The sequence below is a fragment of the Macaca thibetana genome, chromosome 10, assembly GCF_024542745.1.
Source record: "Macaca thibetana thibetana isolate TM-01 chromosome 10, ASM2454274v1, whole genome shotgun sequence".
NCBI lineage: Eukaryota > Metazoa > Chordata > Mammalia > Primates > Cercopithecidae > Macaca > Macaca thibetana.
The window spans coordinates 67,074,177-67,101,808 of record NC_065587.1 but is presented as its reverse complement, the minus strand read 5'-3'; the positions used below and the strand labels follow the sequence as shown (position 1 = coordinate 67,101,808).

The 27,632-nt window shown below is 44.3% G+C and overlaps 2 protein-coding genes and 1 pseudogene across 4 annotated transcripts in view; 1 reads left to right on the top strand and 2 right to left on the bottom strand.

Moving 5' to 3' along the window:
• The window catches only part of MAPRE1 (microtubule associated protein RP/EB family member 1), a 32,894-nt gene extending 6,349 nt beyond the window's left edge, over positions 1–26,545 (top strand). For both annotated transcript variants that reach the window (XM_050807285.1, XM_050807286.1), the window contains exons 2-7: positions 59–182; positions 9,586–9,731; positions 13,449–13,656; positions 16,492–16,613; positions 22,438–22,590; positions 24,819–26,545. In XM_050807285.1, the coding sequence (XP_050663242.1) occupies positions 62–182; positions 9,586–9,731; positions 13,449–13,656; positions 16,492–16,613; positions 22,438–22,590; positions 24,819–24,875 (807 nt within the window). In that variant the 5' untranslated portion in view covers positions 59–61 and the 3' untranslated portion in view covers positions 24,876–26,545. The remainder of the gene's footprint in view (positions 1–58; positions 183–9,585; positions 9,732–13,448; positions 13,657–16,491; positions 16,614–22,437; positions 22,591–24,818) is intronic.
• Positions 1–27,632, bottom strand: part of COMMD7 (COMM domain containing 7) — a 319,129-nt gene that overhangs the window by 122,828 nt on the left and 168,669 nt on the right. The window lies entirely within an intron of this gene.
• Positions 12,143–12,753, bottom strand: LOC126964302 (60S ribosomal protein L17-like; annotated as a pseudogene). Its single transcript, XR_007729336.1, has one exon. The product of XR_007729336.1 is annotated as a 60S ribosomal protein L17-like (transcript).

Sequence of the window (27,632 nt, the reverse complement as noted above, 5' to 3'; positions counted from 1 at the left end):
GCCCTTACTGGCATTCCTACTGTAACATGGGCCCTTCTTTTTTCCTCCCATGCTTTAGAAGATGGCAGTGAACGTATACTCAACGTCAGTGACCAGTGATAACCTAAGTCGACATGACATGCTGGCTTGGATCAATGAGTCTCTGCAGTTGAATCTGACAAAGATCGAGCAGTTGTGCTCAGGTAAGACAAATCATCTAGATCATTTTTCTAGGAAAGCCTGTAGGTTTTTCAGGAATGTGAAGGCCTGTATCTGACTACAAAGCCACACAGAGAGGTTCAGGGTCTTTGTTAGGGCCACCCTGTTTCTTCCTCTCAGCTCTGCCTTTGCTTCTGCTTCAAAAAGAAACTATACTTTTTTTTTTTTTTTGGATACGGAGTCTTGCTCTGTTGCCCAGGCTGGAGTGCAGTGGCGTGATCTTGGCTCACTGCAAGCTCCGGTTCCCACGTTCTCGCCATTCTCCTGCCTCAGTCTCCCAAGTAGCTGGTACTACAGGTGCCCGCCACCACACCTGGCTAATTTTTTTGTGTTTTTTTTTTTAGTAGAGATGGGGTTTCACCATGTTAGTCAGGATGGTCTCGATCTCCTGACCTCGTGATCCACCTGCCTCAGCCTCCCAAAGTGCTGGGATTACAGGCATGAACCACCGTGCCCTGCCTTTTTTTATTGTTTATTATTTTATTTTTGAGATGGGGTCTGGCTCTGTTACCCAGGCTGGAGTGCAGTGGTGCAATCTTGGCTCACTGCAACCTTCGCCTCCCAAGTTCAAGCGATTCTTCTACTTTAGCCTCCCGAGTACCTGGGACTACAGTTGCGCACCACCACACCCTGCTAATTTTTTTGTATTTTTGGTGGAGACGGGGTTTCACCATGAGGTCGAACTCCTGACCTCAAATGATCTGCCTGCCTCAGTCTCCCAAAGTGCTGGGATTACAGGCATGAGCCACTGTGCCTGGCCAGAACTAAACTTAAATAAAGAGTATGCTCTCGCTTGCAGATCCACCATCTTCTGCTCTAGAGACTGCATTCTGAGGCCTGGAGCTCAGCCCCGACTTCTTGGTGTCTATTATTGTGCATCCAGATTTCATGTTTTATTTGAGGACAGTAATTGTACTAACTACTGTCTGTACTAACTACTAACGTAAAACTGTTCTAGTTTTATGTTAGTTCATCAGTGGCATTTCTTATTCACAAGAAGCACAAGATCAAAGTCAGGCAAGTGTCATTTCAGCCACAATTTTATGGAACTACTGTTTAACAACAATTTGACAAAGATGTAATGATTTAAAGACTGGGTGTGGTGGCTCACACTTGTAATCCTAGCATTTTGGAAGGCCGAGGCAGGCAGATCACCTGAGGTCAGGAGTTCAAGACCAACCTGGTCAACATGGTGAAACCCTGTCTCTACTAAAACTACAAAAAAAATTAGCCAGGGATGGTGGCAGGCGCCTGTAATCCCAGCTACTCTGGAGGCTGAGGCAGGAGAATCGCTTGAACCCGGGCGGCGGAGATCACAGTGAGCAAAGATCATGCCACTGTACTCCATCCTGGGTGATAAGAGCGAGACTGTCTCAAAAAAACAAGAAAGAAGTAATGATTTAAAGCAAGAGCAAAAATATGGTCTCTTTCTATATATGCTAATTGTATGACGTGGGAAACTAGAAAGAAGAAAATAAAAAATGCCTTATGTCGGTGCGGTGGCTCACGCCTGTAATCCCAGTACTTTGGGAGGCCGAGGCGGGCGGATCACGAGGTCAGGAGATTGAGACCATCCTGGCCAACATGGTGAAACCCCATCTCTACTAAAAATACAAAAATTAGCTGGGTGTGGTGGCGCATGCCTGTAATCCCAGCTACTCAGGAGGCTGAGGCAGGAGAACTGCTTGAACCGGGACCCGGGAGGCAGAGGTTGCGATGAGCCGAGATCACACCATTGCACTCCAGCCTGGGCAACAAGAGTGAAACTCTGTATCCAAAAAAAACCAAAAAAAAACCAACTTATAATTCCACTATTCAAGCCGGCTACTATTCACTCACTATTCCTGAGCCACTGTGCCTGCCCTGGATCGATCTTAAATTATTGCCTTTGCTTGGCTGGGTGCGGTGGCTCACGCCTGTAATCTCAGCACGTTGGGAGGCCAAGGCGGGTGGATCATGAGGTCAGGAGTTTGAGACTAGCCTGATCAACATAGTGAGACACCGTCTCTACTAAAAATACAAAAAATTAGCCGGGTGTGGTGGCACATACCTGTAGTCCAGCTACCTGGGAGGCTGAGGCAGGAGAATCACTTGAACCTGGGAGGCGGAGGTTGCAGTGAGCCGAGATGGCACCACTGCACTCCAGCCTGGGTGACAGAGCGAGACTCCGTCTAAAAAAAAAAAAAAAATTGCCATTGCTTATAGAATTTTTTATTTATTTATTTTTTTGAGTTCAGCTTCTGCCCTTATTTTGTAGCTGGGGTCCTGGTCTCGGTCTTAGTTTCATTGGCTTGTCTTGTTATTTCCTTGGTGAGGTGTATTTAATCTTGATTTTACAGATGGTCAGATGGAGACTACGTGTGAAGCTGTAGAGTAACACATGGTGCCCAAGAGTTGTGTTTATTCAGCATTAATTACTTTGTTGATCATAGACAACAGGTTGTTAGCCTTAGATCTGTGCTGTGTCCCCCCCACCATTTTCTATTGGTTTCCTCATTATTTATTTCCCTATCCCCATTTGTGTGAGGCTTTTAAAGCACTTGTTTGACCTGTGATCTGTGACTAATGTGGGTATGAGGTCATCCTAGTTTTCACTGGAGCCAACTTTTTCACCAGCAATTCTGTCTAAAATTTACCTCTTTCTGTAAATATATTCCAAAGTCTCTTTCAGTTAGTTAATTGAAAAATGTGATCTTGAATGTTTAGATAAGTTGTGTATGTGCTGATCGGGCTCTAGGTTTATCTCATTCAGGCAGGGAGCTGTTGCAGACAGGACTGGGCATAAAGAGGCTTCAGTCTGCTCTGAGCCATGTGACTTTTGACAAGACCCTTAATGTTTTAGTTCTTCATCTGTGAACTGGGGCAGCGATACCTGGCCTACTTGTTGGCCAGTGTGAGAATCACCTATAATAACAGCTCTCAGATACTGATTGTGTGCCAGACCCTGCAAATGAGTGCAGGTCATTTGGTGGGGGCACATCCTCCTTTTACAGATGAGGAGACTGACCCTGTAATATATGGCACAGCTTATGTATTACAGAACCTGGTTTTGAACCAGATCTTTCTGAGCACACAGCCCACATACATCCTGGTGCATATATGTTATATCTTTTAGAGAAACATTTGGAGGGGATTAAACAAATGTAAATTACAAATGTAAATTACATATAGTTACAGTGATTCTGTTTCACTATAAAATCTGTGAGGTTTGTCAGTTATGTTTTTTTCTTTTGGAGACTGAGTCTCGCTTTGTCACCCAGGCTGCTGTACAGTGGAGTGATCTTGGCTGACTGCAATTTCCGCCTCCCAGGTTCAAGGGATTCTTCTGCCTCAGCCTCCTGAGTGGCTGGGATTACGGGTGCTCACCACCTGTAATTTTTGTATTTTTAGTGGAGACGGGGCTTCACCATGTTGGTCAGGCTGGTCTCAAACTCCTGACGTTGTAATCCGCCCACCTCGGCCTCTCAAAGTCCTAGACAGGTGTGAGCCACTGCGCCTGGGTGGTATGTCAGTTTTGGCTGATGTCTGCTACTTTTCCCAGATAAAGTGCTTTTTCCCAGTAGGCAAGGGTAAGTGCAGGACACTTAACTGTGATTTGTAAACAAACTTGCTCGTTCTTAACTAGTCTTCTTGAAAGCCATATAGAGGCCGGGCGTGGTGGCTCACGCCTGTAATCCCAGCACTTTGGGAGGCTGAGGTGGGTGGATCACTTGAGGTTGGGAGTTCAAGAGCAGCCTGACCAATATGGTGAAACTCTATCTCTACTAAAAATACAAAAATTAGCTAGGCGTGGTGGCGCATGCCTGTAATCCCAGCTACTTGGGAGGCTGAGGCAGGAGAATTACATAAACCCAGGAGATGGAGGTTGCAGTGAGCCAAGATTGTGCCACTGCACTCCAACCTGGGTGAAAAAGCAAGACTCCATCTCAAAAGAAAAAAAAAAGAAAGCTGTATAGGATGTCTCTTGGAGTATGTAGTTGGTTGCATTGTGTTTCACGTTGGTGTTTAGAAAATGAGGTCTTGCTTCCAGTACGAGAGCAGACAGGATGAGACACAAACATTGTCTCTCTGAAGAAGGCCCGCTGCCAGGGGATTGGAGTCAGAGAAAGTGAGGCTCCTCCACTCCTTGTGCTTACTGAGGCCCAAGGAGAATTCCAGGTGCTTTTGACGCTGGTGCCAGATCCCTCCTAGCTCTGTTGCGCAGAGGATCTAGCGGACCAGAGTTCTCCACCAAACACAGCTTTACAAAGTAGGAATAAGTTTCTTCCTTGAGAGGGCAAAGTGCTGAGGTCCTGTGTTAATCAGCCGGCTGCCTTGAAGTGGCCAAATTTTGTTGACAATGGGCTCCCGTACCCCCAACAGTGAGCTGAGCCTTTGCTTGGTTATGGTAGAGGGAGATTAGGCAAGGATAGCTTTCAGTGAAGAGTTGGCAGGTTGTTTCAAGATTCATTAATACATTCTGTAGTCTCCGTAGTTTGGAGAGGTAGTTATCAAGTATTTTGGAAAGATAGTCATCATGAGGAAAATCCTGGTCAAAGAGAATGATTTTTATGAGAGCTTGCTTTTGTCAGAAAAGGAGTACAGGTTGCTTTTGTGAATTGTTCGTGTGTTGCATTCCATATTCAAGCCCCTCTGCATTTTCTCAAGGGCACAGCTTGGTCCTCTGCACATGTAGAGGGCCTCACTGCATGTATTTGGCTTTCCCCTTCTCTTTGTCTTCTCCCTCCAGCCTGGCCTCCTTTATGGGTTCCTTCGCAGCAAAGGTGTTGATGTTCCCAGGCAAATGGGAGGTTCCTTTCTCCTCAGCTTAATGTGGGGCCCTGACAGCCCTTGAGTTCATGTAAGACAGCTTGGCGATCTTGTTTCTGCTGCACTGCTAATGCCATGGTCCTCCTGCTCTGAGAGTGTGTTATCACACCCCTAACCAGGCCTCCCTCAGCTCAGATCTGGTCTGATGTTTCTGTTTATGGGATACTTTTGCCCTGCCTGTCATTACTTAAAATCCCAGCTTTGTTTTCTTCTCAGGCTTGCTCCTTTTTCCAGGTACTCCATTTGGAGCAATGATTCCACCTTTTCTTCCAGTGTCCCAGGCCTGAGAAGCATCTTTTGAGGCTAATTCACAGTTTTATTTGTCTTCTGAAGGATCTTCTAGATCCAGCCCCTTTTCAGATTGCTCACCGCTGCTGGCAGTGGCCTCCTTACTGAAGGAACGAACACTAAGTTCCCTCTAAGTTCCCAGCCCCCACCTTCCCTTTTATATTGAGTAAGTCTGGAGCCTTTCTGAGGTACTAGTTTTATCAAGTCACACTTCTGATCAAGGAAGTATTTCTTCAAACTTTTTTTTTTTTGAGGCAGAGTCTCGCTCTGTCACCCAGGCTGGAGTGCAGTGGCGAGATCTCCGCTCACTACAAGCTCTGCCCCCCGGGTTCATACCATTCTCCTGCATCAGCCTCCGGAGTAGCTGGGACTGCAGGCACCAACCACCACACCTGGCTAATTTTTTTGTATTTTTAGTAGAGATGGGGTTTCACCGTGTTAGCCAGGATGGTCTCGATCTCCTGACCTTGTGATCCGCCTGCCTCGGCCTCCCAAAATGCTGGGATTACAGGTGTGAGCCACCGCGCCTGGCCTCTTCAAACATTTTTGCCTAAGTCTTCAAGCACCTCCTTGATTTTTCCCTTGCTTTACTTAAAGCAAAACAAAACAGAAGATAGGAAGCTCATTTTCTTCTGGTTATGAATAGTTAGGTCTTGTGGTAGCTCACGTCTGTAATCCAGCACTTTGGGAGGCCGAAATGAGAGGATCACCTGAGCCCAGGAGTTTGAGACCAGCCTGGGCAACATGACAAAACCCTGTCTCTAAAAGAGAAAAAGAAATATGAAGAGAATCATACTCGCATAAAAGTCTGTCAGGAGGACTGGATGCCAATATTGATGTAATTGATTCTCTTTTTAGAAATAGGGGAATTTTTGTTTTTTTTATTCCTGTACAATTTTGGTAACCAGTTTCATGTATAAATCGTTACCCTTTTTTTTTTTTTTTTTTTGAGGTGGAGTCTTGCTCTGTCTCCCAGACTGGAGTGCAATGAATGGTGCGATCTTGGCTCACTGCAACCTCCACCTCCCGGGTTCAAGTGATTCTCCTGCCTCAGGTTCCCGAGCAGCTGGGACTACACCATATGCCACCACGCCTGGCCAATTTTTTTGTATTTTTAATAGAGGTGGGGTTTCACCATGTTGGTCAGGCTGGTCTCAATCTCCTTACGTCAGGTGATCTGCCCACCCTGGCCTTCCAAAGTGTTGGAATTACAGGTGTGAGCCACTGTACTTGGCCAATTTTTTTTTTTTAATTGCATAAAATAGTACTGGGTAAAATAGCACTGTGGATATAGTTGCTTAATAGATTGTCTTCTGTTTGGGTTTTTAAAAAAAAGTTGGTTTGTCCGGGCGCGGTAGCTCACGCCTGTTATCCCAGCACTTTGGGAGGCCGAGGCACTCAGATCACCCAAGGTCGGAAGTTTGAGACCAGCCTGTCGAACATGGAGAAGCCCCATCTCTACTAAAAATACAAAATTAGCCAGGCAGGGTGGCGCATGCCTGCATTGCAGCTACTCGGGAGGCTGAGGCAGGAGAATTGCTTGAACCTGGGAGGTGGAGGTTGCAGTGAGCCAAGATCGTACCATTGCACCCCAGCCTGGGCAACAAGAGCGAAATTCCATTTCAAAAAAAATAAGAAAGCAAAAAAATGCCCTCAGTGTACTTTTGTTGGATGAGTAAATAAATCAGTCACCTCAAAAATCAAGGCCTTAACCTTCTGAAGATCCTTTCTACTAAAAATGTCACTCTGGTCACTGAAGTACCCCTGCTGTCTTTATGTTGAATTTCCGAAAATAATGGTAACTGAATGCTGGAACCAGCAGAGAACTGGTTTGGCCTGACCTCAAGTAAGTTGAATATGCATTTTATGGCAGTCTTGAATTCTGCAGATCACTTACTGTTTAGCCACTGGTTTAGCTTCCCAAGCTTGTTCCGTTGGCAAATTAACTTTGGAAGGGCAGTAAAGTACACAGTGAAGCCTGCTCTGATTTAGGAGAGCTCAGTTTGTAGGCATTAGAGAAATAATCTTCCAAAAAGTTTAAGCACTAATAAAACACTTTTTGGAAAAAAACATGGGCAAATGGGGGAAGGAATGAAATGGGATGAAATATTACAATAATTTATTATAGCAGTCTCTTTTTTTTTTTTGGGACGAGGTCTCTCTCTGTCCCCCAGGCCAGAGTGCAGTGATGCGATCATGGCTCACTGCAGTCTCAACCTCCTGGGCTCAAGTGATCCTCCCACCTCAGCCTCCTGAGTAACTGGAATGAAAAGGGCATGCCAACACCCCAAGCTAATTTTGGTATTTTTTGTAGAGACAGGGTTTCACCATGTTGCCCAGGCTGGTCTCAAACTTCTGGACTCAAGCGATCCACCTGCTTCCAAAGTGCTGAGATTACAGGCATAAGCCACTGTGCCTGGCCTTATCATAGTCTTTATTTACTTTTGAGCCTGAGTTTTGCTCTTTTTTCTTTTTTTTGAGACAGTGTAGTGGCCTGATCATGGCTTACTGCAGCCTCAACCTCTCAGGCTCAGGTGATCCTTCCACCTCATCTTTCTGAGTAGCTAGGACTATAGGCATGCGCCACCACCATGCCTGGATAATTTTTTTTTTTCTTTCTTTTTTTTTTTTTCCAGAGACAGAGTTTTGCTCTTGTTGCCCAGGTTGGAGTGCAATGGTGCAATCTCGGCTCACCACGACTTCCACCTCCCAGGTTCAAGCGATTCTCCTGCCTCAGCCTCCCGAGTAGCTGGGATTATAGGCATGCACCACCATGCCTGGCTAATTTTATATTTTTAGTAGAGACGGAGTTTCTCCATGTTGGTCAGGCTGATCTCGAACTCCTGACCTTAGGTGATCTGCCCGCCTCGGCCTCCCAAGGTGCTGGGATTACAGGTGTGAGCCACCGCGCCTGGCCCAGAGTTTCACTCTTGTTGCCCAGGCTGAAGTGCAATGGCATGATCTCGGCTCACTGCAACCTCCACCTCCCAGGTTCAAGCGATTCTCCTTCCACAGCCGTCCGAATAGCTGGGATTACGGGCACAGGCATGCGCCACCACAGCCGGCTAATTTTGTATTTTTACTAGAGACAGGGTTTCACCATGTTGGTCAGGCTGGTCTCGAACTTCTGACCTCAGGTGATATGCCCGCTGTGGCCTCCCAAAGTGCTGGGATTACAGGTGTGAGCCACTGCGCTTGGCCATGGTAAGTCTTAAAAAAAAAAAAAAAAAAAATTTGGGCGCGGTGGCTCACGTCTGTAATCCCAGCACTTTGGGAGGCCGAGGCAGGTGAATCACAAGATCAGGAGTTCGAGACCAGCCTGGCCAACATGGTGAAACTCTGTCTTTACTGAAAATACAAAAAATTAGCTGGGCGTAGTGGTGGATGCCTGTAATCCTAGCTACTCGGGAGGCTGAGGCAGGAGAATTGCTTGAACTCAGGAGGTGGAGGTTGCGGTGAGCCGAGATTGTGCCACTGCACCCCAGTTTGGTGACGGAGCAAGACTCTGTCTCAAAAAAACAAAACAAAACCAAAAAATTTAATAGAGGAGCACAAAAATGTCTTCTATTCAGCTTTGTTAATTAAATGACGGGTTGGCCGGGTGCTCTACAAAAAGAATAAAAAACTAATTGGGCGTTTGTCACACGAGCCTATAGTCCCAGCTACTCCAGAGGCTGAGGTGGGAGGATCACTTGAGCCTTGGAGGCAGAAGTTGCAGTGAGCTGAGATTGTACCACTGCACTCCAGCCTGGGCGACAGTGAGACCCTGTTTCAACAAAAAAGAAGAAAAGAAATGATAGGTTAAATGTATTTAGAGATGTAAAAAGCCCAGGGAGTCAGACATCTTAGGGGAAAAAAAAGTTTTTTAAACTAGATCAAGGATGGATCTTGGAAATCCCCTCATGAAGAGGAGGGTATATCTTTGTGAAAAATCAGAAAATGTCACTTCTGTTATCTTTTCTGTATTTTGGGCATTCATTTATCTTTCTAGTGGTCATTTTATTGTCATGATGATTACCAATAAAGAACAGGAGTTTTAAAATTTTGTAGAAACATTCCTTTTCTCCTTGTTACAGACGTCTGGGTTGCAAGTACGTTGTAGAATATATGGGGTGAAAACCACAGTCTTGTTATAGATTTTAAAAATTGACTTCACATGAAATCAGTGAAGCTTTTGGTTTTTGTAGATCTACTTCACAGCTTTTAAAATTGTATTTGGTTTAAGTGGGTCTGGGAAGAAGTTCACCCTGCTTCTTTAATTGCATTTTTCTGTTGCTGCTGTTCATTCAGGGGCTGCCTATTGTCAGTTTATGGACATGCTGTTCCCTGGCTCCATTGCCTTGAAGAAAGTGAAATTCCAGGCTAAGCTAGAACACGAGTACATCCAGAACTTCAAAATACTACAAGCGGGTTTTAAGAGAATGGGTGTTGACAAAGTAAGTAAATGTTATCTTTTACTGTGGTTAATGTTCCTTAATTAATGATCATTACTAAGGATATAGATGCTAGCTTATGACTTTGGACATTTTCTTTTTATTCTTAATTTATCTAGTTAACTTTTCTCAGTTAACGTAGAATTTACTGGGAGCAGTTTCCCTCTACCTTCTTGCCCCTATGCCCCTTTCTTGTTTCTTTCTTCATTGTCTGTGAAGTTAGTAACTGTTCAGAGGAATCAGCCTGTAAATTTGTACAGTGATTTTTATTTAAAAAAAATTACTGTGTAATCTCTAGTAGTCTGAAATCTAACTCTCTTAATCTGGATTTACTTCTGTAAAAGCATACTGTATGTAGAATAGTTCCAATAGAGAAGGCCAGCCGCGGTGGCTCACACCCGTAATCCCACCACTTTGGAGGCTGAGGTGGAGAAGATTCTAGAAATACTTGCTTTTTACAGAAGGATACAAGGAGGCTCTGTGGTGGGTGCTGGAAAACTCCTTTCTGCCCCCAAAGTTTTTTGAGGGTAACAGAAACATGGTCCACCGGGCATGGTTTAGCACAAACATTACCTCTGTTTTAGTAGATAATAGATTAAGTAGTTTGTCCCTTCCCCCACCCTTGTGAAGGGTTTATCCTTTTAAGTCATTTTTGGGGGGATAACTTTTTTTTTTTTCCTTTGGCAAAGGTAGTAACACCCCCAGTTATCTTGCTGGTGTGTCTGGTTTTTATGTATTTTGAAATCAGGTTTTTTTTTTAAATTTTAGTTCTGTCTCTACAATATATAAAATAGGCATTTATAGTATAAGAATATCACTTAGTTTCCAGGCATAGTTTAAATAGATATAGCTTATATACAGTAATTTTGCATTCATTTTTATGGAATTGTATTTTATTTTTTGAATATGGAAAATGTCTAAAGTATATAAAAGTAATAATAGTGTATAAATAATAAATAGTAAATAGTGTAATGATCCTTCGTGTACCTCAACGGTTAGCATGGCCAGTTTTGTTTTATATCTAATTCTGTCCCATGCTATGTATTTCTGGGTTATTGAAATGAGTACAGAGGTATTATTTGTGAATGCTTCAGTATCATGCAAAGTAATTTTTAAAAATTATATTTGTCAGGGGGGGTGTATATATAATTGCATATATTCTTTTTATAATACATTGCAACTGGAATCTTTGGAGATTAAAAGATAGTTAAAAGCCAGGCATGGGCCGGGCGCGGTGGCTCAAGCCTGTAATCCCAGCACTTTGGGAGGCTGAGATGGGCGGATCACGAGGTCAGGAGATCGAGACCATCCTGGCTGACACGGTGAAACCCCGTCTCTACTAAAAAAAATACAAAAACTTAGCCGGGCGAGGTGGCGGGCGCCTGTAGTCCCAGCTACTCGGGAGGCTGAGGCAGGAGAATGGCGTAAACCCGGGAGGCGGAGCTTGCAGTGAGCTGAGATCCAGCCAGTGCACTCCAGCCTGGGCGACAGAGCGAGACTCCGTCTCAAAAAAAAAAAAAAAAAAAAAAAAAGCCAGGCATGGTGGCTCATGCCTGTAGTCCTAGCTACTCTGGAGGTTGAGGCAGGAGCATCACTTGGACTCAGGAGTTTGAGGCAGCAGTGAGCTATGATTGCACCACGAGACTCCAGCCTGGGCAACAGAGCAAGACCCCATCTCTAAAAAAGATTAAAAAGTTAAGCTGTAGCCAACACTTCAGTGATTTGAATACTTGAAAACACAGTATTCTTGTATAGTAAAAATACTTACAGGGTCCTTATGTATATTTATTATTATTGGTTTTTGTGGGGTTTTTTTTTGGTGTTTTTGTTTTTTGAGATGAGGTCTTGTTGTGTTGCCAGTGCTGGTCTAAATTCCTGGACTCAAACAGCCCTCAAGATAGCTAGGATTGTAGGTACATAGCCCTGCACCCAGCAAGCATGTTTTAATAGGATTTGGAATTAACTTGGAAATCATATCATTTTGTAAAAATTTATCCTGAGACTGATTCTGCATCTTGATCTATTTTCAGGTTAGAATTATTGTTTTTTCTTTTATTTTCTTTTTTTGAGACAGTCTCACTCTGTTGCCCAGGCTGGAGTGCAGTGGCACAATCTCAGCTCACTGCAGCCTCCACTTCCCGGGTTCAAGCAATTCTCGTGCCTCATCCTCTTGAGTACCTGGGATTACAGGCGCCCACCACCACACTTGGCTAATTTTTGTATTTTTAGTAGAGACAGGGTTTCACCGTATTGGCCAGGCTGGTCTCGAACTCCTGACTTCAAGTGATCCACCCGCCTCGGCCTCCCATAGTGTTGAGATTACAGGTGTGAGCCACCACGCCCAGCCCAGAGTTTTCTTGAACACGGTTCATTGTAGATGCCTTTGGTTGATTTGTGCAATGGATTTTTCTTCCTTTTAATTACATTTATTTTAATGCTGAATTTACTCCCGTGCCGTAAGTTTTTGTTTCTTCAGTTTCTTCTGGGATATCTTTTTCTTCTGGGCAACCTCCTCTTCTGGTTTAGGAACAATCTATTCCTTTTCAGTAAGGATCATCTCAGTGTGGCAGGGAGAGCTCATGTATGGGTTAATGCGACCATGAGCTCTGTAGGTCCGTCGGCGCATCTTAGGTGCTTTGTTCACTTGGATATGCTCAATGACCAGAGAATCTACATCTAAACCCTTAAGTTCAGTATTACTCTCTGCGTTTTTAAGCATGTGCAGCAAAAATTCACCACTCTTTGGGCCACCGACCTTGTGTCCAGCCCCACTGCTTGGCCTGGGCACACCTGCCAACTCCACCATTGTAACGTTGGAATGGTACGCACTGTTTCTGTAAAGTGACATCTTTCAGATACTTCGTGGCTTTTTGAATATGCATACCCTTGATGGCCTGGGCAGTTTCACGAGTGTTCTTAAAGTGAACACGAAGATTGGAACCTCTTGATTTGCATGATTTCATAGGTTTCTCCGGGTCAAGTGAATAGCGAACCATTTTCACAGATTACCTCAGGCCGCTTAGGGAAAGAGAGGTCTTCCCTTTTTTTCCAATGGGGTCTCTCTGTCTCTGTCACCCAGGCTGGAGTGCAGTGGCACAGTCTCGGCTCACTGCAGTCTCTGTCTCCTGGGCTCAAGCAGTCCAGTTTCAGCCTCCCAAGGAGCTGGGACCATAAGCGCATGCCACCACACCTGGCTAATTTTTTTGTATTTTTGGTAGAGTTGAGGTGTCACCATGTTGCCTAGGCTGGTCTCAAACTCCTGGGCTTAAGCAATCTGCCTGCTTTGGCCTCCCAAAGTGCTGGGATTACAGGCATGAGCCACTGTGCCTGGCCTATGCAGTGGATTTCATGCTTTGTGATAGGCACTGTGGCCATGCAAGTTATATGGCAGACCTACTCTTTATAGCATGATGACACTTGTATCATGTCTTAGGATGTGCTTGGATGTGTATATGTGACTTATATGATACTTGTTCCTTTTTTGTTTCTGATTCCTTTTCATAAATTTGAGAGAGTGGGGAGGGGTTGGTAAGTGTAGGTACTCTTGAAGGCAAACTGCATGAAACTTGCTTTATAAATTTAGGGGCTTACTTAGCCCTAAGGTCTCTAAAATATTTTTTTCTCCTTTTGGCAGAGCTTTATAATGAATTGATGCATGGACTAGTTTGATGCTTGCCAAAAGCCTCTTCTTTTGGGCTAAACAGTTGTTTTTCTCTGCAGATAATTCCTGTGGACAAATTAGTAAAAGGAAAGTTTCAGGACAATTTTGAATTCGTTCAGTGGTTCAAGAAGTTTTTTGATGCAAACTATGATGGAAAAGACTATGACCCTGTGGCTGCCAGACAAGGTCAAGAAACTGCGGTGGCTCCTTCCCTTGTTGCTCCAGCTCTGAATAAACCGAAGAAACCTCTCAGTTCTAGCAGTGCAGGTAAAAAAAACAACCCCAAAACGTTTCCAAAAGATAGCGTTCTAGATATTCATTCAGCATTCAACTAGAATTTTTTCAGTAGCCGTAGGCTTAAGGATCTTAAGAAGTATAATCCCAGGTATGTGGCCCGGGCATGGATTCTGGCATCAGGCAGATAACTGTGTTTGTCCTTAGGTATCTGTAGCCCTGTGTAAGCAACTTCAACTCTGCCCCACAGTTTCTTCCTCTGTAAAATGGGAATTTTAATACTTGCCCCAGAGGGTTTTTGAAACTTGAACAAGTTACTGTATGCAGTTTTGCCAAAGCTCTAGAAATCCATCAGGCCAGCTCATGTAAGAGAGCATTTGTTCATTCCAAAACAAGGGCATTTTCACAGAGCCCTAGGATGGGAAGTTATACCAGAGCTGAACTCCTTGAAGGAGCTGTGTAGGTCTCTCAGGGACTGCTCTTGGCTGTCTGTGTTATTCTGTCTGTAGACCAGCTTCCTATGTATACTCACGGCTTCCCTACCTGCCCTAGAACTATAGCTATTAGGTGACTTTGGCTTGCCATGGTGCTAGCAGAGTCGAGGGGGTAGGGAGAGGCTGATTTTACATACCTTCTCAGAAGGGTATGGGCTTGATAGCTTTCCCAGGATGTGTTTACAGTGGTATAGAATGTGTATATTGTGGGACAGGGTAGATAATTAAGGTTTCATAATACCTTGAGAGAGGCTGGTTCATCTGATAGAGAGGGTAGGCTGAGTGCTTTCTAAATAGCTTTATGGAGAGACAGTTCGCATGCCATATAATTACACTTTTATATTTAGAGTAAAAAGTTAAACGGTTTTTAATATATCTCAAGAGTTGTGTAACTATCACCACAATCAATTTTAGAACATTTTCATCACTCCAAAAAGAAACCTTGTGCTGGGCGCAGTGGCTCATGCCTGTAATCCCAGCGCTTTGGGAGGCTGAGGCAGGCAGATCACTTGAGGTCAGGAGTTTCAAGACTAGTCTGGCCAACATGGTGAAAACCCGTCTCTACTAAAATACAAATATTAGCTGGGCATGGTGGCGCATGTCTGTAATCCCAGCTACTCAGGAGGCTGAGGCAGGAGAATCGCTTGAACCCCAGTGGTGGAGGTTGCAGTGAGCCAAGATCGCACCACTACATCGCAGCCTGGGCGAGAGAGAGAGACTCTGTCTTAAAAAAAAATTTAAAAAAAGGAACGTTGTGCGTAGTTAATAGTTGTCACTTCCCACTTTCCCCAGCTTTTCGCCCGCCCTCCAGCCCTAAGCAACCACTTACTTGCTTTCTGTCTCTGGATTTGCAAATTCTGAAGTTCTGCTATACATAGAATCATAGAGTATGTGGTCTTTTGTGTATGGCTTCTTTTGCTCAGCCTGCTGTTTTCAAGGTTCATCCATGACCTAGCATGTATCATTCCTTCATTCTTTTCTATTGTGGAATAATATTCCATTGCATGCCTGTACCTCATTTTATTCAGCAGTTCATGGTCATTTGCGTTGTTTCCCACTTTATGGCAAATGGGAATAATGCTGCTATGAATGTTCATGTGCAGCTTCTGTGTGGACATACGTTTTGAGTTCTCTCAGTTACAGACTCAAAGGTATATACTCTGGGAGCAGAATTGCTGTGCCATGTGTTAACTCTGTATTTAACCTTTTGCGGAACTACCTGTTTTCCAAAGTGGCTGAGCTGTTTCCATTCCCATCAGCAGTATATGAGGGTTCCCATTTCTCTAGATATTGAGTACTTTTTATTCTTTAGCTGTTTAGAATGGGAAACTGCATAGATAACTCTGTGCATTTCATATTTCAGATGCTGCTACCAGTTGAGTGGAGACGTGCATTAAGCATTTAGTCTTTGGGATAAACGTGCTAGAGAGAGTCATCCAGAGGAAATGCCTGTTACTGTGGGTGAAAGGCCTTGTGATTATAGTTTGGGGTGTTAGGAAGATGAGATATTTCCAAACCTGGCATGTAGTATGCAAACTTAACAAAATAATTGCTAAGTAAGTGAATCATCAATGATATCTATACCTTGAGGTTTAGCCCATTCTTGATTTTTACTTGTAGATAGGTTGGCTGCTTTACTCCTTTTTTCTTGTCTTTGTCTGCTTTTGGCTGTAAATACTGAGAGACGTCTGTAAATACTAGTCAGTGTGATGCTTTTCTCTCCTCACCTTCCTAAACTCCTTCTAAAAGGTAAGCAGAGAGAAAGATTTTAAAGCAATTCATGGGAAGAGCAGGCTCTCCTGCTCTTATGGATTCCCTCCCTCTTCCAGTCCAAGGAGTTGGAGGTGAGGAGTTAGGAGGGACCTAACTTTCCAGATGGGGAGCAGTGGGCACCTGGCAGCAGCCAGGACTGTGTGCTCATGCCTGGCGTGAAGTTTGCCTTTGCTCTACGAAGCTGGATTTGGTTTGTAGATGTGTTAACTAAATCTTAGCTGTTGTAACCAACATGAAACAACCTGTTTGTGGATTTGGTCAGAGCTGGGTTAAGGTGGATCATCTCTATGCACCGGAATGACTGTACCCCTTTCAGATGCTAGTCCTGTTCACCGCAGTGGAGAAAAGACCTCACTGAAGGACTTATTCCCGGCATGAAACATCATGACTGAAATTGGTACTTAACTCTGCTGCCAGGATAGAAACCACTCAGGCAAATGTGGGAGTGTGGTCTTGCATGCTGGGTCTCGCTAGCATTGGTTCCCTTCACTGAACACCTGTGGAAGGCAGTTGGTCACAGCTTCTCCATGTTGTCTTGTGGATTTTTTGTTTGTTTGGTCTGAAATTACTCCTTTTCAAAAACCTGTGCTCTCTTTTTCAGCTCCCCAGAGGCCCATGTCAACACAGAGAACTGCTGCGGCTCCTAAGGCGGGCCCTGGTGTGGTGCGAAAGAACCCTGGTGTGGGCAACGGGGATGACGAGGCAGCTGAGTTGATGCAGCAGGTGGGCACCCCTGTGTTTAGCACGTGAGTCACCTCGGGGGATAGGATCCTTGCAGTGGCTGGGGTGCCTTGTCCGTGTTCTTAGATGAACAGCTGCCTTGTTTGCTTGCCAGAGCATGTGACACATGTGAGCCTTAGGTGCTGTGTGTGGGGAGCATGAGTGTGGAGATGTAAGGGAGGGATCAGGCATGCCTGGGCTCTCTTAGTGTGGCAGAAGCCTGTGCTCGGAAACCAGTGCTTAGAATAGAATCCCGTTGAATGTTTCTGGAATGCTGCCGGGGACCTGGGATTCGGAGAATGAAAGATAAAGGAGGTCTCCTTTTTGAATAATTTAGTAAAAAGAATTCTGCAGTCTCTCTGCTGAGTCCTGGACTGGGGTCACTGGAGATTGGAATTGAGAGTGGAGCTGGTATGAAATGCCTGTTGCTCTTCTAGTTCTATTCTTAGTAACTGGGTGATTTGAAATGTCTTCTTCAGGAGTAAATGTCCTTAAGCCACCTGTCAGAGGTCTCTGTGGATCAAAACAAGTTTTAGACTTTTAGACATTTTCCCACTAATCCTTGTAGTTGCTTTGTTTGCTTGCTTTCAGATGATTCTTTTTATTCTATTTTTTAAATTTTATTTTATTAAAAAAGTTTTGTTTTAATAAAATAGAGATAGGGTCTCACTATTGTTGCCAAGGCTGGTCTCTAACTCCTGAGCTTAAGTAATCCTCCTGCCTCAGCCTCCCAAAGTGCTGGAGTTACAGGTGTGAGTCACCACGCCTGGCTCCACTGAAAAAATCTGGAGTGCTCTGTGATTCCAGTGAGTTTGGGATTGAATCCTTTTACTTTTCTAAAAGCCAAGTCCTAAAACTTGAGGGAATTGATCTCTAATGCAGAACCTCTCATGACACACACTTGAACTCCTAAGAGATCAGGACAGTGAGAACCTGCCCAAAGATTATGTTTCACTTTTTTATTTTTTCTTTTCTTTTATTGAGACGGAGTCTAGCTGTGTTGCCCGGGCTGGAGTGCAGTGGCGCGATCTCAGCTAACTGCAACCTCCGCCTCCCAGGTTCAAGGGATTCTTCTGCCTCAGCCTCCCGAGTAGCTGGGACTACAGGCGTGCGCCACCGCGCCTGGCTAATTTTTTGTATTTTTAGTAGAGACAGCGTTTCACTGTCTTAGCCAGGATGGTCTTGATCTCCTGGCCTCGTGATCCACCCACCTTGGCCTCCCAAAGTGCCAGGATTACAGGCGTGAGCCTGAGCCACAGTGCCTGGCTGTAGCTAACATTTTAAAAGTGCTTTCGTCATGCACAGTGTAAGCACTTAATTTCACTTTCGCAGCAACCCTGTGAGGTTTTACACATAAGGATAGTGAGGCTCGGAGAGGTTAAATAACCTGAGCTAGGATTTGAACCCAGGTATACCTGTCTCCAGAACCTAGATCCGTCAGTCTGTGCTGAATGGGGAATTGAGGAAGAGGTTATTTGATTTATCAAAGGTATATAGATGTTTCTCTTCCTTGCACCCACCTTTGGAAACTGTAAGTACTCACCAGGTAATTACTCTGGGCAAATTGCTGCTAAGCGTTGATGAGAATACCAAGGCATGGGAGATCTGACCTAGACCTAGACAGGTTTAATACAGTTGGAGAAGATGGACTTGGTGCCTGCCTGTGGTCAAGTCCCAGATGAGGGTTACAGAAGGCAAAAACCACAGCTCTTACGGGGGAGAGTGTGACTGGGGTCTGAGGAGGCTTCCTTCCCTGAGAGGGTGACCAGAATTAGCTGCTTTGGATGGTTGGTGTTGTAGAACTTTAACAGTTGTTGTTGGGAGGGGTTGTGGTCTTGAAGTGACTTGTAACTCTGTTGTATGTCTGTCGGTGCTGGGGAACGTTGAGAGGCTAAGGTTGCAGAGGCTGAAGGTCACTAACCAGGTGCTTTGTTGATCCTGGAAGGCTGGGATCAAATGCTCATACCCAGGTGGTTCAACCCTGACATAGAAGTACTGTGTTTGGCCTGCACAGAGTTTTTTTTATTTGTTTGTTTGTTTGTTTGTTTGTTTATTGTTTAAATATAAAGGATTTGTCTCCAGGTTGTCAGAGTCCTTCCCATGCCTGTTACCAACCCTCTTGGCTCATTGACATTATCAGGCCTCCCTGAAAGTGTTTGCATTTGGAGCCCTTTGTAAATACGAAAACTGGAGCCACATGGGTTTATCAGGCTATGGGAAAAACAGTGTATCTGCACAGACTACCTTGTGGTATTCGTATCCTTGGGAGATCTGCAAAGATTCTACATTCTTAAGTCGTCCTGGAGAAATTTAATTGATTTTAGTCCAAAGCAGTGCTGTCCAATGAAAAAGTAAAAGGTGAGTCAGAAGTGTGAGCTACCTGATTTACACTGTCTAGTAGCTACACTAAAATGAATATAAAAGAAACAGGTAAAATTAATTTTATCAATACATCATCTAATATGTAAAAAATAATACTCTAGCATATAATCAAATATAAATGATTATCAATGAGCTGTTGTACATTTCAAGACTCTGTTACATCTTTGAAATCAGGTGTGTGTGTGATACTTGTAGCTCATCTCAGTGGCACTGGTCAAGTTTAAGTGTTTCTATAGACACATGTGGTTGATGGCTACTGTGGCCAGTGCAGGCCTGAAACACTGACTTGGGCTTCTTAGGTTATAACTGTTGCTTTACTTCAAGATAAGGTTCTAAGAGTGACCTTAATTACTAGCCACAGATTTTTTTTTTTTTTTTTTTTGTCTTTCGGAGATGGAGTCTTGCTCTGTCACACAGACTGGAGTGCAGTGGTGTGAGCTCGGCTCACTGCAACCTCTGCCTCTCAGGTTCAAGCGATACTCCCGTCCCAGCCTCCCAAGTAGCTAGGATTACAGGTGCTTGCCTCCACGCCCAGCTAATTTTTGTATTCTTAATAGAGACAGGGTTTCACCATGTTGGCCAGGCCGGTCTCGAGCTTCTAACCTCAGGTGATATGCCCTTGTTGGCCTCCCAAGGTGCTGGGATTACAGATGGGAGCCACTGCACCTGGCCAAGCCACAGATTTTTAATAACCTCATTAATACAAACTTAAAAGGAGTGCCACATGAAAGCCAGTGTCTTAGTATATATTTTTGAGTGATTTAGTGTTTATTATGTGTGTATAGTTATGAGCAATATCATGGACAAATGCTACTTTGGCCTTTATAGGTGGGACCCAGAAGGCTGGGTATCTGGTTTGGCCTTGATAATTTGTTGGACAGAGAAGGTTTTAAAGGGTTTGAGAGGGTAGCACTAGTGAAACGTTGGTGTATAGGTGGTTACCAAGCTAGCATTCCTTTTTTTTTTCGTGGTGTGATCTGGGCTCACTGCAACCTCCGCCTCCCAGGTTCAAGTGATTCCCCTGCCTCAACCTCCTGAGTAGCTGGGACTACAGGTGCGCGCCACCACGCCCAGCTAATTTTTATATTTTTATAGAGATGGGGATTCACCATGTTGGCCAGGATGGTCTCAATCTCTTGACCTCCTGATCCGCCTGCCTTGGCCTCCTAAAGTGCTGAGATTACAGGCGTGAGCCACTGTGCTTGGCCAGCATTCCTTTTCATAAGCTCTTTTGACTTCCTTTCCTCCTTGGTCATTAATGCCACCAGGCATGTGATTATAGAAGACCCCTTCCCTGCCTTTTGGATTGTGGAGCTGTAGCTCTGAGTCTGCTTCCTGCTGGGGCTGATCAACTGCTCTTTGGGACTGTTGGTTTCAGGAAAGGCAACAAACTGCAGCAAAAGCAGAGGCGGGGACAGTGAGGGAAAATGGATGATTTCGCTTTGCTGGCCACCAGGCAGTAGCTGTACTGTATGTATGTATGTATGATGAATGTATGTATGTATGTGTGAGTGAGTGAATGAATGAATGAATGAGACAGGGTCTTGCTGTGTCTCCCAGACTAGAGTGTAATGGTGCATTTATAGCTCACTGCAGTCTTGAACTGCTGGGCTCAAATGATTTTCCCGCCTCAACCTCTTAAATAGCTGGTACTATTGGCATACACCACCCTACCTGGCTAATTTTTTAGATTTTTTTTTGTAGAGACAGGTTTTGCCATGTTGCCCAGGCTGGTCTCGAGTTCCTGGCCTCAAGGGATCCTCTCACCTTGATCTCCCAAAGCTTTGAGATTACAGATGTGAGCCACTGCACCTGGCCCCTCTAGTACTTTATTGAAACTTTCAGTTATTTTTGATTTCTGTGGCTGGTAAAGGAATCGTGAAAGGCTGTCTAGAACTATGATTCTGGTTTGGTCTGACAAGACTTTGATGATGAACTTTGAAGTTCGCTTTGATAAAATTGTCCTGGTGGTGTCGCCTGCTCCTCATCTCTGGATGCCTTTTGACTGTAGGTTATAAAGAGGGTCCTGTCTTCCTGGGTTGAGGCTTGATCTCCTCTGTTGTGTTTGGTGTCTTCATCAGGCTGTGGGGAAGCTAGATAAGCTGTTTATTTCTGTTTTTAAATTTTTATTATTTATTTTTTAAAAAGATGGAGTCTTGCTATGTTGTCACAACTGGCTTTTAACTCAAGCAATCCTCTTGACTCAGCCTCCAGAGTAGCTGAGACTAGATGTGCACCACTCCACCTGACATGCTTCTATTTTTGTGGCTGTAAGTTCGGAAGGCTGGACTAGATGACTTCTCTGGTCCCTTCTGGCTTGTAGAATTCCCTTCTGCCGAGGTTGTTCTCAGTAGCTGTACCTTTGATTTCATTGCTTTACTTTCCATGCTGCTCTGTGGCCATGACCTGTAAATACAGGTTTTTATGAGGGTTTTTTTTTGTTTTTTTGTTTTTTTTTTGAAACGGAGTCTCGCTACGTTGCCCAGGCTGGAGTGCAGTGGCCGGATCTCAGCTCACTGCAAGCTCCGCCTCCCGAGTTTACACCATTCTCCTGCCTCAGCCTCCCGAGTAGCTGGGACCACAGGCGCCTGCCACCTCGCCTGGCTAGTTTTTTTTTGTATTTTTTAGTAGAGACGGGGTTTCACCGTGTTAGCCAGGATGGTCTCGATCTCCTGACCTCGTGATCTGCCCGTCTCGGCCTCCCGAAGTGCTGGGATTACAGGCTTGAGCCACTGCGCCCAGCCTTTATGAGGGTTTTATGCTGCAGGATATGCCAGGCAACTTGCATTCGTTGAGAGTTAAATGGAATTCATTTGTCATAGATGTGAATACAGTACACTGGAATGAAGATGCACCATGGTTAAAGTACACACGGGACTGTGAGTGTTATAACTTTTATTAGTCTTGACTATATAGAGTCCTGGCCTAAGTACTGAGACTGATTTCTTCATAGCCTCTTAATGGGAATCAGAGACCCTCAGTGGGGCTAATGGAGGGTCAGAGCACTTTCCATTGGGCTTCCAAAGAGTTCCATTGAGCCCTTTCCAGGGTCCTTTCTATTGATCCCCTTGTGCAGTCAGACCTGGACTCGATTGTGCAGTCCTTTTGTAAGGACTCAGTTAATGATTGTCAGCTACCTTGCCAGGCTGTAATTGTCTCAGACTTCCCTAGTTCTTTCTCCTTAATCCTTTTTTAGTCCCTGAGAAGCTTCTGCATGTTTCAAGGTGTAGTCTGCCCTTTCTGGGAGCTGTTATCGTCAAGGTTGCCATAAACAAATCCATGTTGTTTATCTGAGGCTGAAGAAAATTGACATTAAACTGATGTGGTTTTTGTCAATGTTGGGGTTTGATCAAAGACCACATCTCCTTTTGGGTTAGAAGTCTGCCTGATATTTTATTGCCATACTAATGCCAGGCATCTCACCCTTTTTTAATGTCTTGTGCAGGTCAACGTATTGAAACTTACTGTTGAAGACTTGGAGAAAGAGAGGGATTTCTACTTCGGAAAGCTACGGAACATTGAATTGATTTGCCAGGAGAATGAGGGGGAAAACGACCCTGTATTGCAGAGGATTGTAGACATTCTGTATGCCACAGATGTATGTGTTGACATGAGGATATTTTCTTTCCATTTTACATAGTTGGGTTGGTGAACTCTGTGCTGACGCTTGTCGTATTCCAGTGTTGCAGTCATCAAAAGACTTCATCTTTGACCCCTCAAAGTCAGCCAGAGGGCACCTCTACCCAGCTTTAGCTTCTGCCTGAGATCTATGAGCTTTTGAAGAAGGAATAGGGCAAGGAGGTGGCTGGCTTGTCCAGCCTCTGTAGTATGTGGCCACTGATAGGTGATGAGTGCCACAAACTGCTCTTAGCCAGAAGCAACCCCTGTCCCCGCCCCACCCCACCTCATATTGCTTGGATCCTTCAGCTTCAGGTGCTGCCTCCATTTTATCAGCGCCTGGGGTATGCCCGGAGAAGCAGGCACATGCTCCCTTTTTCACAGCGTGCCCTCATATCACATCATGTCTGGGCATGCCTTTGTCCTCCCTCCTAGGAATTTGCCTGGTTCCCACTCCCTCAAAGTACTCTATGATCAAGTTTCTTTGGATCCATGTTTATTGCACAGTCAAATCTGTTGATATTAATCACGACATGTTAGTTGATCAGGGAAGACTCTTTTTTTTTTCTAGATTTAGGATTTGTTATCTGGCTGTGTCCACTGTTTAGTGGTCATGTTTGTAATTCTGTGTGCCTGGCAAGGTCTGTAGGATCAAACTACAAACTATTGGTAATATGTGTAGCACTATGCAAATACAAGGTGGTAATAATGCTGTTACTATCACTGTCCTTGAGACGTATCTTGTGAAATTTCAGGGGATTAAGACAGATGACTGAAAAGTTGATAATCTGCTGAATAAATCTTTAATTTAGAGCTTGCTCTGTGCTATGTAATGAAAAAAAGACAATGAAGATATAGGGGTCCTTGGTTTAGTCTGAGTATTATTTTAGTGGAGCCACATCTTAAGTAAGTTCAGCTATAGAGATTTAGTTAATAGAAATAAGGTAATGGTTGAAAGAGAAGTCTGATTTTACAGCAGAATAGTATAGTAATTTCCTGCTCTGAGTCCATGCCAGAATGCCCTGGAGTGAGAATGAGGTGGGAGCCATGAATCTCCTCTTTCCTTGTGCACTCAATTTTTCTGCCACTGATGTTGAGTCAGTCTTGCTGTTGTGAATATTTTGGGTAAAGCATGACTCCTAAGTACAACAAAAGGAAGGCATAAAAGGAAAGCTGGCTATATAGACGGTGTATTGAGAGAAGATGTTAGAGTACTGAACTTTACAGGGGACTTCAGGGATATTTGAGGGTAAATTTTATTTTTTTTTTTTAGAAATGGGGGTCTCACTTTATTGCCCAGGCTGGAGTGCCTGGTGGTGCAATCATGGCTCAGTACAGCTTTGACCTGGGTCAAGCAATCCTTTTGCCTTGGCCACCTGCGTAGCTGGGACTACAGGCATGGCCCACCAGGCCTGGCTAGTTTTTTTTTTTTTTTTTTTTTTTTTTTTGAGACATTGTCTCACTGTGTTACCCAGGCTGGTCTTGAACTCCTGGGCTCAAGCCTTGGCCTTCCAAAGTGCTGGGATTACAGGCATGAGCCATCACACCTGGCCTTCTTTTTTAAAAAACTGTTTGTTTGTTTGTTTGTTTTTGAGACGGAGTCTTGTTCTGTTGCTCAGGCTGGAGTGCAGTGACGCGATCTCGGCTCACTGCAAGCTCTGCCTCCTGGGTTCACGTCATTCTCCTATCTCCTCCTGTCTCAGCCTCCGGAGTAGCTGGGACTACAGGGGCCGGCCACCATGCCTGGCTAATTTTTTGTATTTTTAGTAGAGATGGGGTTTCACCGTGTTAGCCAGGATGGTCTCGATCTCCTGACCTCGTGATCCGCCCGCCTCGGCCTCCCAAAGTGCTGGGATTATAGGCGTGAGCCACCGTGCCCGACAAAAAACAGTTCTATTGAAGTATAACTGACATAATAAATTGCACATATTTAAAATGTACCTTTGATGACATAGGTAAAATTACCACCATAATGAAGACAATGTACATATCCATCACTTTCAAAAGTTTGAGGGTAAATTTGATGGTGCTCAGTTTTTGTCTTTGGTGAGATGCAATTCTACTACTCAAGAAATAAAATAGCAGTCACCTGGCCTGTGTAGAACCAGGAAGAACCATTGTCTTTGAGAGGCTTTAAGTATGAGGAAAGTGAACTCACAGTAGAAATGGATCTTTCAGTGGCTTTCCCCTCTCATTTTCCTATTTCAGGAAGGCTTTGTGATACCTGATGAAGGGGGCCCACAGGAGGAGCAAGAAGAGTATTAACAGCCTGGACCAGCAGAGCAACATCAGAATTCTTCACTCCAAATCATGTGCTTAACTGTAAAATACTCCCTTTTGTTATCCTTAGAGGACTCACTGGTTTCTTTTCATAAGCAAAAAGTACCTCTTCTTAAAGTGCACTTTGCAGACGTTTCACTCCTTTTCCAATAAGTTTGAGTTAGGAGCTTTTACCTTGTAGCAGAGCAGTATTAACATCTAGTTGGTTCACCTGGGAAACAAAGAGGCTGACCATGGGGCTGACCGTGTGGATGCGTGTCACACTGAGTGCGGGAGAAGGTGTTGTGTAATATGCTGAGGCGGTGACCTCAGTGGAGAAATGGAAAGACTGAATTGAATTTTAAGCTAATGTGAAATCAGAGAATGTTGTAATAAATAAATGCCTTAAGAGTATTTAAAATATGCTTCCATATTTCAAAATATAAAATGTAACACGACAGGAGACTTTGCGTTTGACATTGTGTCTGGGAAGGAAGGGCCAGACTTTGGAACCTTTGGAACCTGCTGTCACAGGTCTTACAGGGCTGCTTGAATCCTCATAGGCCTAGGCTTTGGTCTAAAAGGAACATTTAAAAAGTTGCCCTGTAAAGTTATTTGGTGTCATTGACCAATTGCATCCCTGCTAAAAAGCAAGAGGCATCGTTGCCTGGATAATAGAGGATGTGTTTCAACCCTGAGATGTTCGAGTTGAAGAGCTCGGTTTTCATTGAGAATTTCTCTATTTTTCCAGTTATCCCCGAAATTTCTATGTATTATGTTTTTGGGGAAGTGAGGTGTGCCCAGTTTTTTAATCTAACAACTACTTTTGGGGACTTACCCACATCTCTGGGATTTGAATGGGGATTGTATCCCATTTTACTGTCTTTTAGGTTTACATTTAACACATTTCTCTTCTCTGCTCCCCTTGTCCACTGGGGACTCCTCTTTGGCTCCTTAAAGTTTGCTGCTTAGAGTTGGAAGTGCAGCAGGCAGGTGATCATGCTGCAAGTTCTTTCTGGACCTCTGGCAAAGGGAGTGGTCAGTGAAGGCCATCTCGTTACCTTGGGATCTGCCAGGCTGGGGTGTTTTCGGTATCTGCTGTCCACAGCTCTCCACTGTAATCCGAATACTTTGCCAGTGCACTAATCTCTTTGGAGATAAAATTCATTAGTGTGTTACTAAATGTTAATTTTCTTTTGCAGAAAGTACAGTACCGTGTCTGAATTAATTATTAATATTTAAAATATTTCATTCCTTAACTCTCCCTCATTTGCCCACAGCCTACTCAGTTCCTTTGTTTGACAGGATTCTGCAAAATGTGTCTCACCCACTACTGAGATTGTTCAGCCCCTGATGTATTTGTATTGATTTGTTTCTGGTGGTAGCTTGTCCTGAAATGTGTGTAGAAAGCAAGTATGTTCTGATAAAATTGTTGTGTAGTGCATGCTGTGTGGAGTTCAGAGGAAACCCAGATTCAGTGATTAACAATGCCAAAAAATGCGAGTAACTAGCCATGGTTCAGATGGCAGTGGTGCTGTTTCTCTTTTGTGGCCTTTTAGACTTTTGTTGCCCTGAAATTCCATTTTATTAGGAACCCATTTTCCACCTGGTCTTTCTTGACAGGGTTTTTTTCTACTTTAAACAGTTTCTAAATAAAATTCTGTATTTCAAGAGTATCATGTCTTCTGAAATTTGTCTTGCCCTGGGTTTATGCTGTTAGGTTCAAGTCATGAGAAACTGGTGCTTCTTTCTTCAGTGAGGACTGATCTTTTCACATCCTTTACTGATTTTTCAGATGTGCTTATTTCTTCTTCTTTTTTTTTTTTTTGAGATGGAGTCTTGCTCTGTCACCCAGGCTGGAGTGCAGTGGCATGATCTCGGCTCATTGCAGCCTCCACCTCCTGGGTTCAAACAGTTCTCTGCCTCAGCCTCCCAAGTAGCTGGGATTATAGGCACCCGCCACCATGCCCGGCTAATTTTTTTGTATTTTTAGTAGAGACGGGGTTTCACCATCTTGGCCAGGCTGGTCTTGAACTCCTGACCTCATGATCCACCCACCTTGGCCTCCCAAAGTGCTGGGATTACAGGCGTAAGCCATTGTGCTTGGCCAGATGTGCTTATTTCTAAGCTGACTTATTTTCTCTTCATTTACATTGTGTTGCAGAGCCTCCTGCTTTTTAAATTCCCATTGCTATAAGAGGTTTTTCCTCTCGGAAGTCCAAGGCCTGGCCTATCTGCTGTGAAGCCTTTTCAGGGCATTTCCTCCTAAGAAATATAGCAGGACAGTGCTTGGCAGATGACTGTGGGGTGATTTTTTTGTGTGTGTTTTTTCTGAAGGTGTGGTTCTTTCTTCCTTTCTTTTTTGAGACAGGGTCTTCCTCTGTTGCCCAGTCTGGAGTACAGTGGCATGATCTTGGCTCACTGCAGCCTTGACCTCTTGGGTTCAAGCAATTCTCCCACCTCAGCCTTGTGAGTAGTGGGGACCAGAGGCGCGCACCACCATGCCCAGCTAAACTTTGTGTTTTTTGTAGGATGGGGTCCTCTTATGTTGCCCAAGCTGGTCTTGAACTCCTGGGCTCAAGTGATCCTCCCACTTTGGCCTCCTAAAGTGCTGGGATTACAGGTGTGAGCCATTGCACCCAGCCCTGAAATTGTTTCAAAGGCAGTTAACATGATCTCAATCTATAAAATAATCTAAAATTGTCACTATTTTTTTCTCCCTTGTAAAATTCTGTGCCATTAGAAATGAGTTCAAAAGGAGAC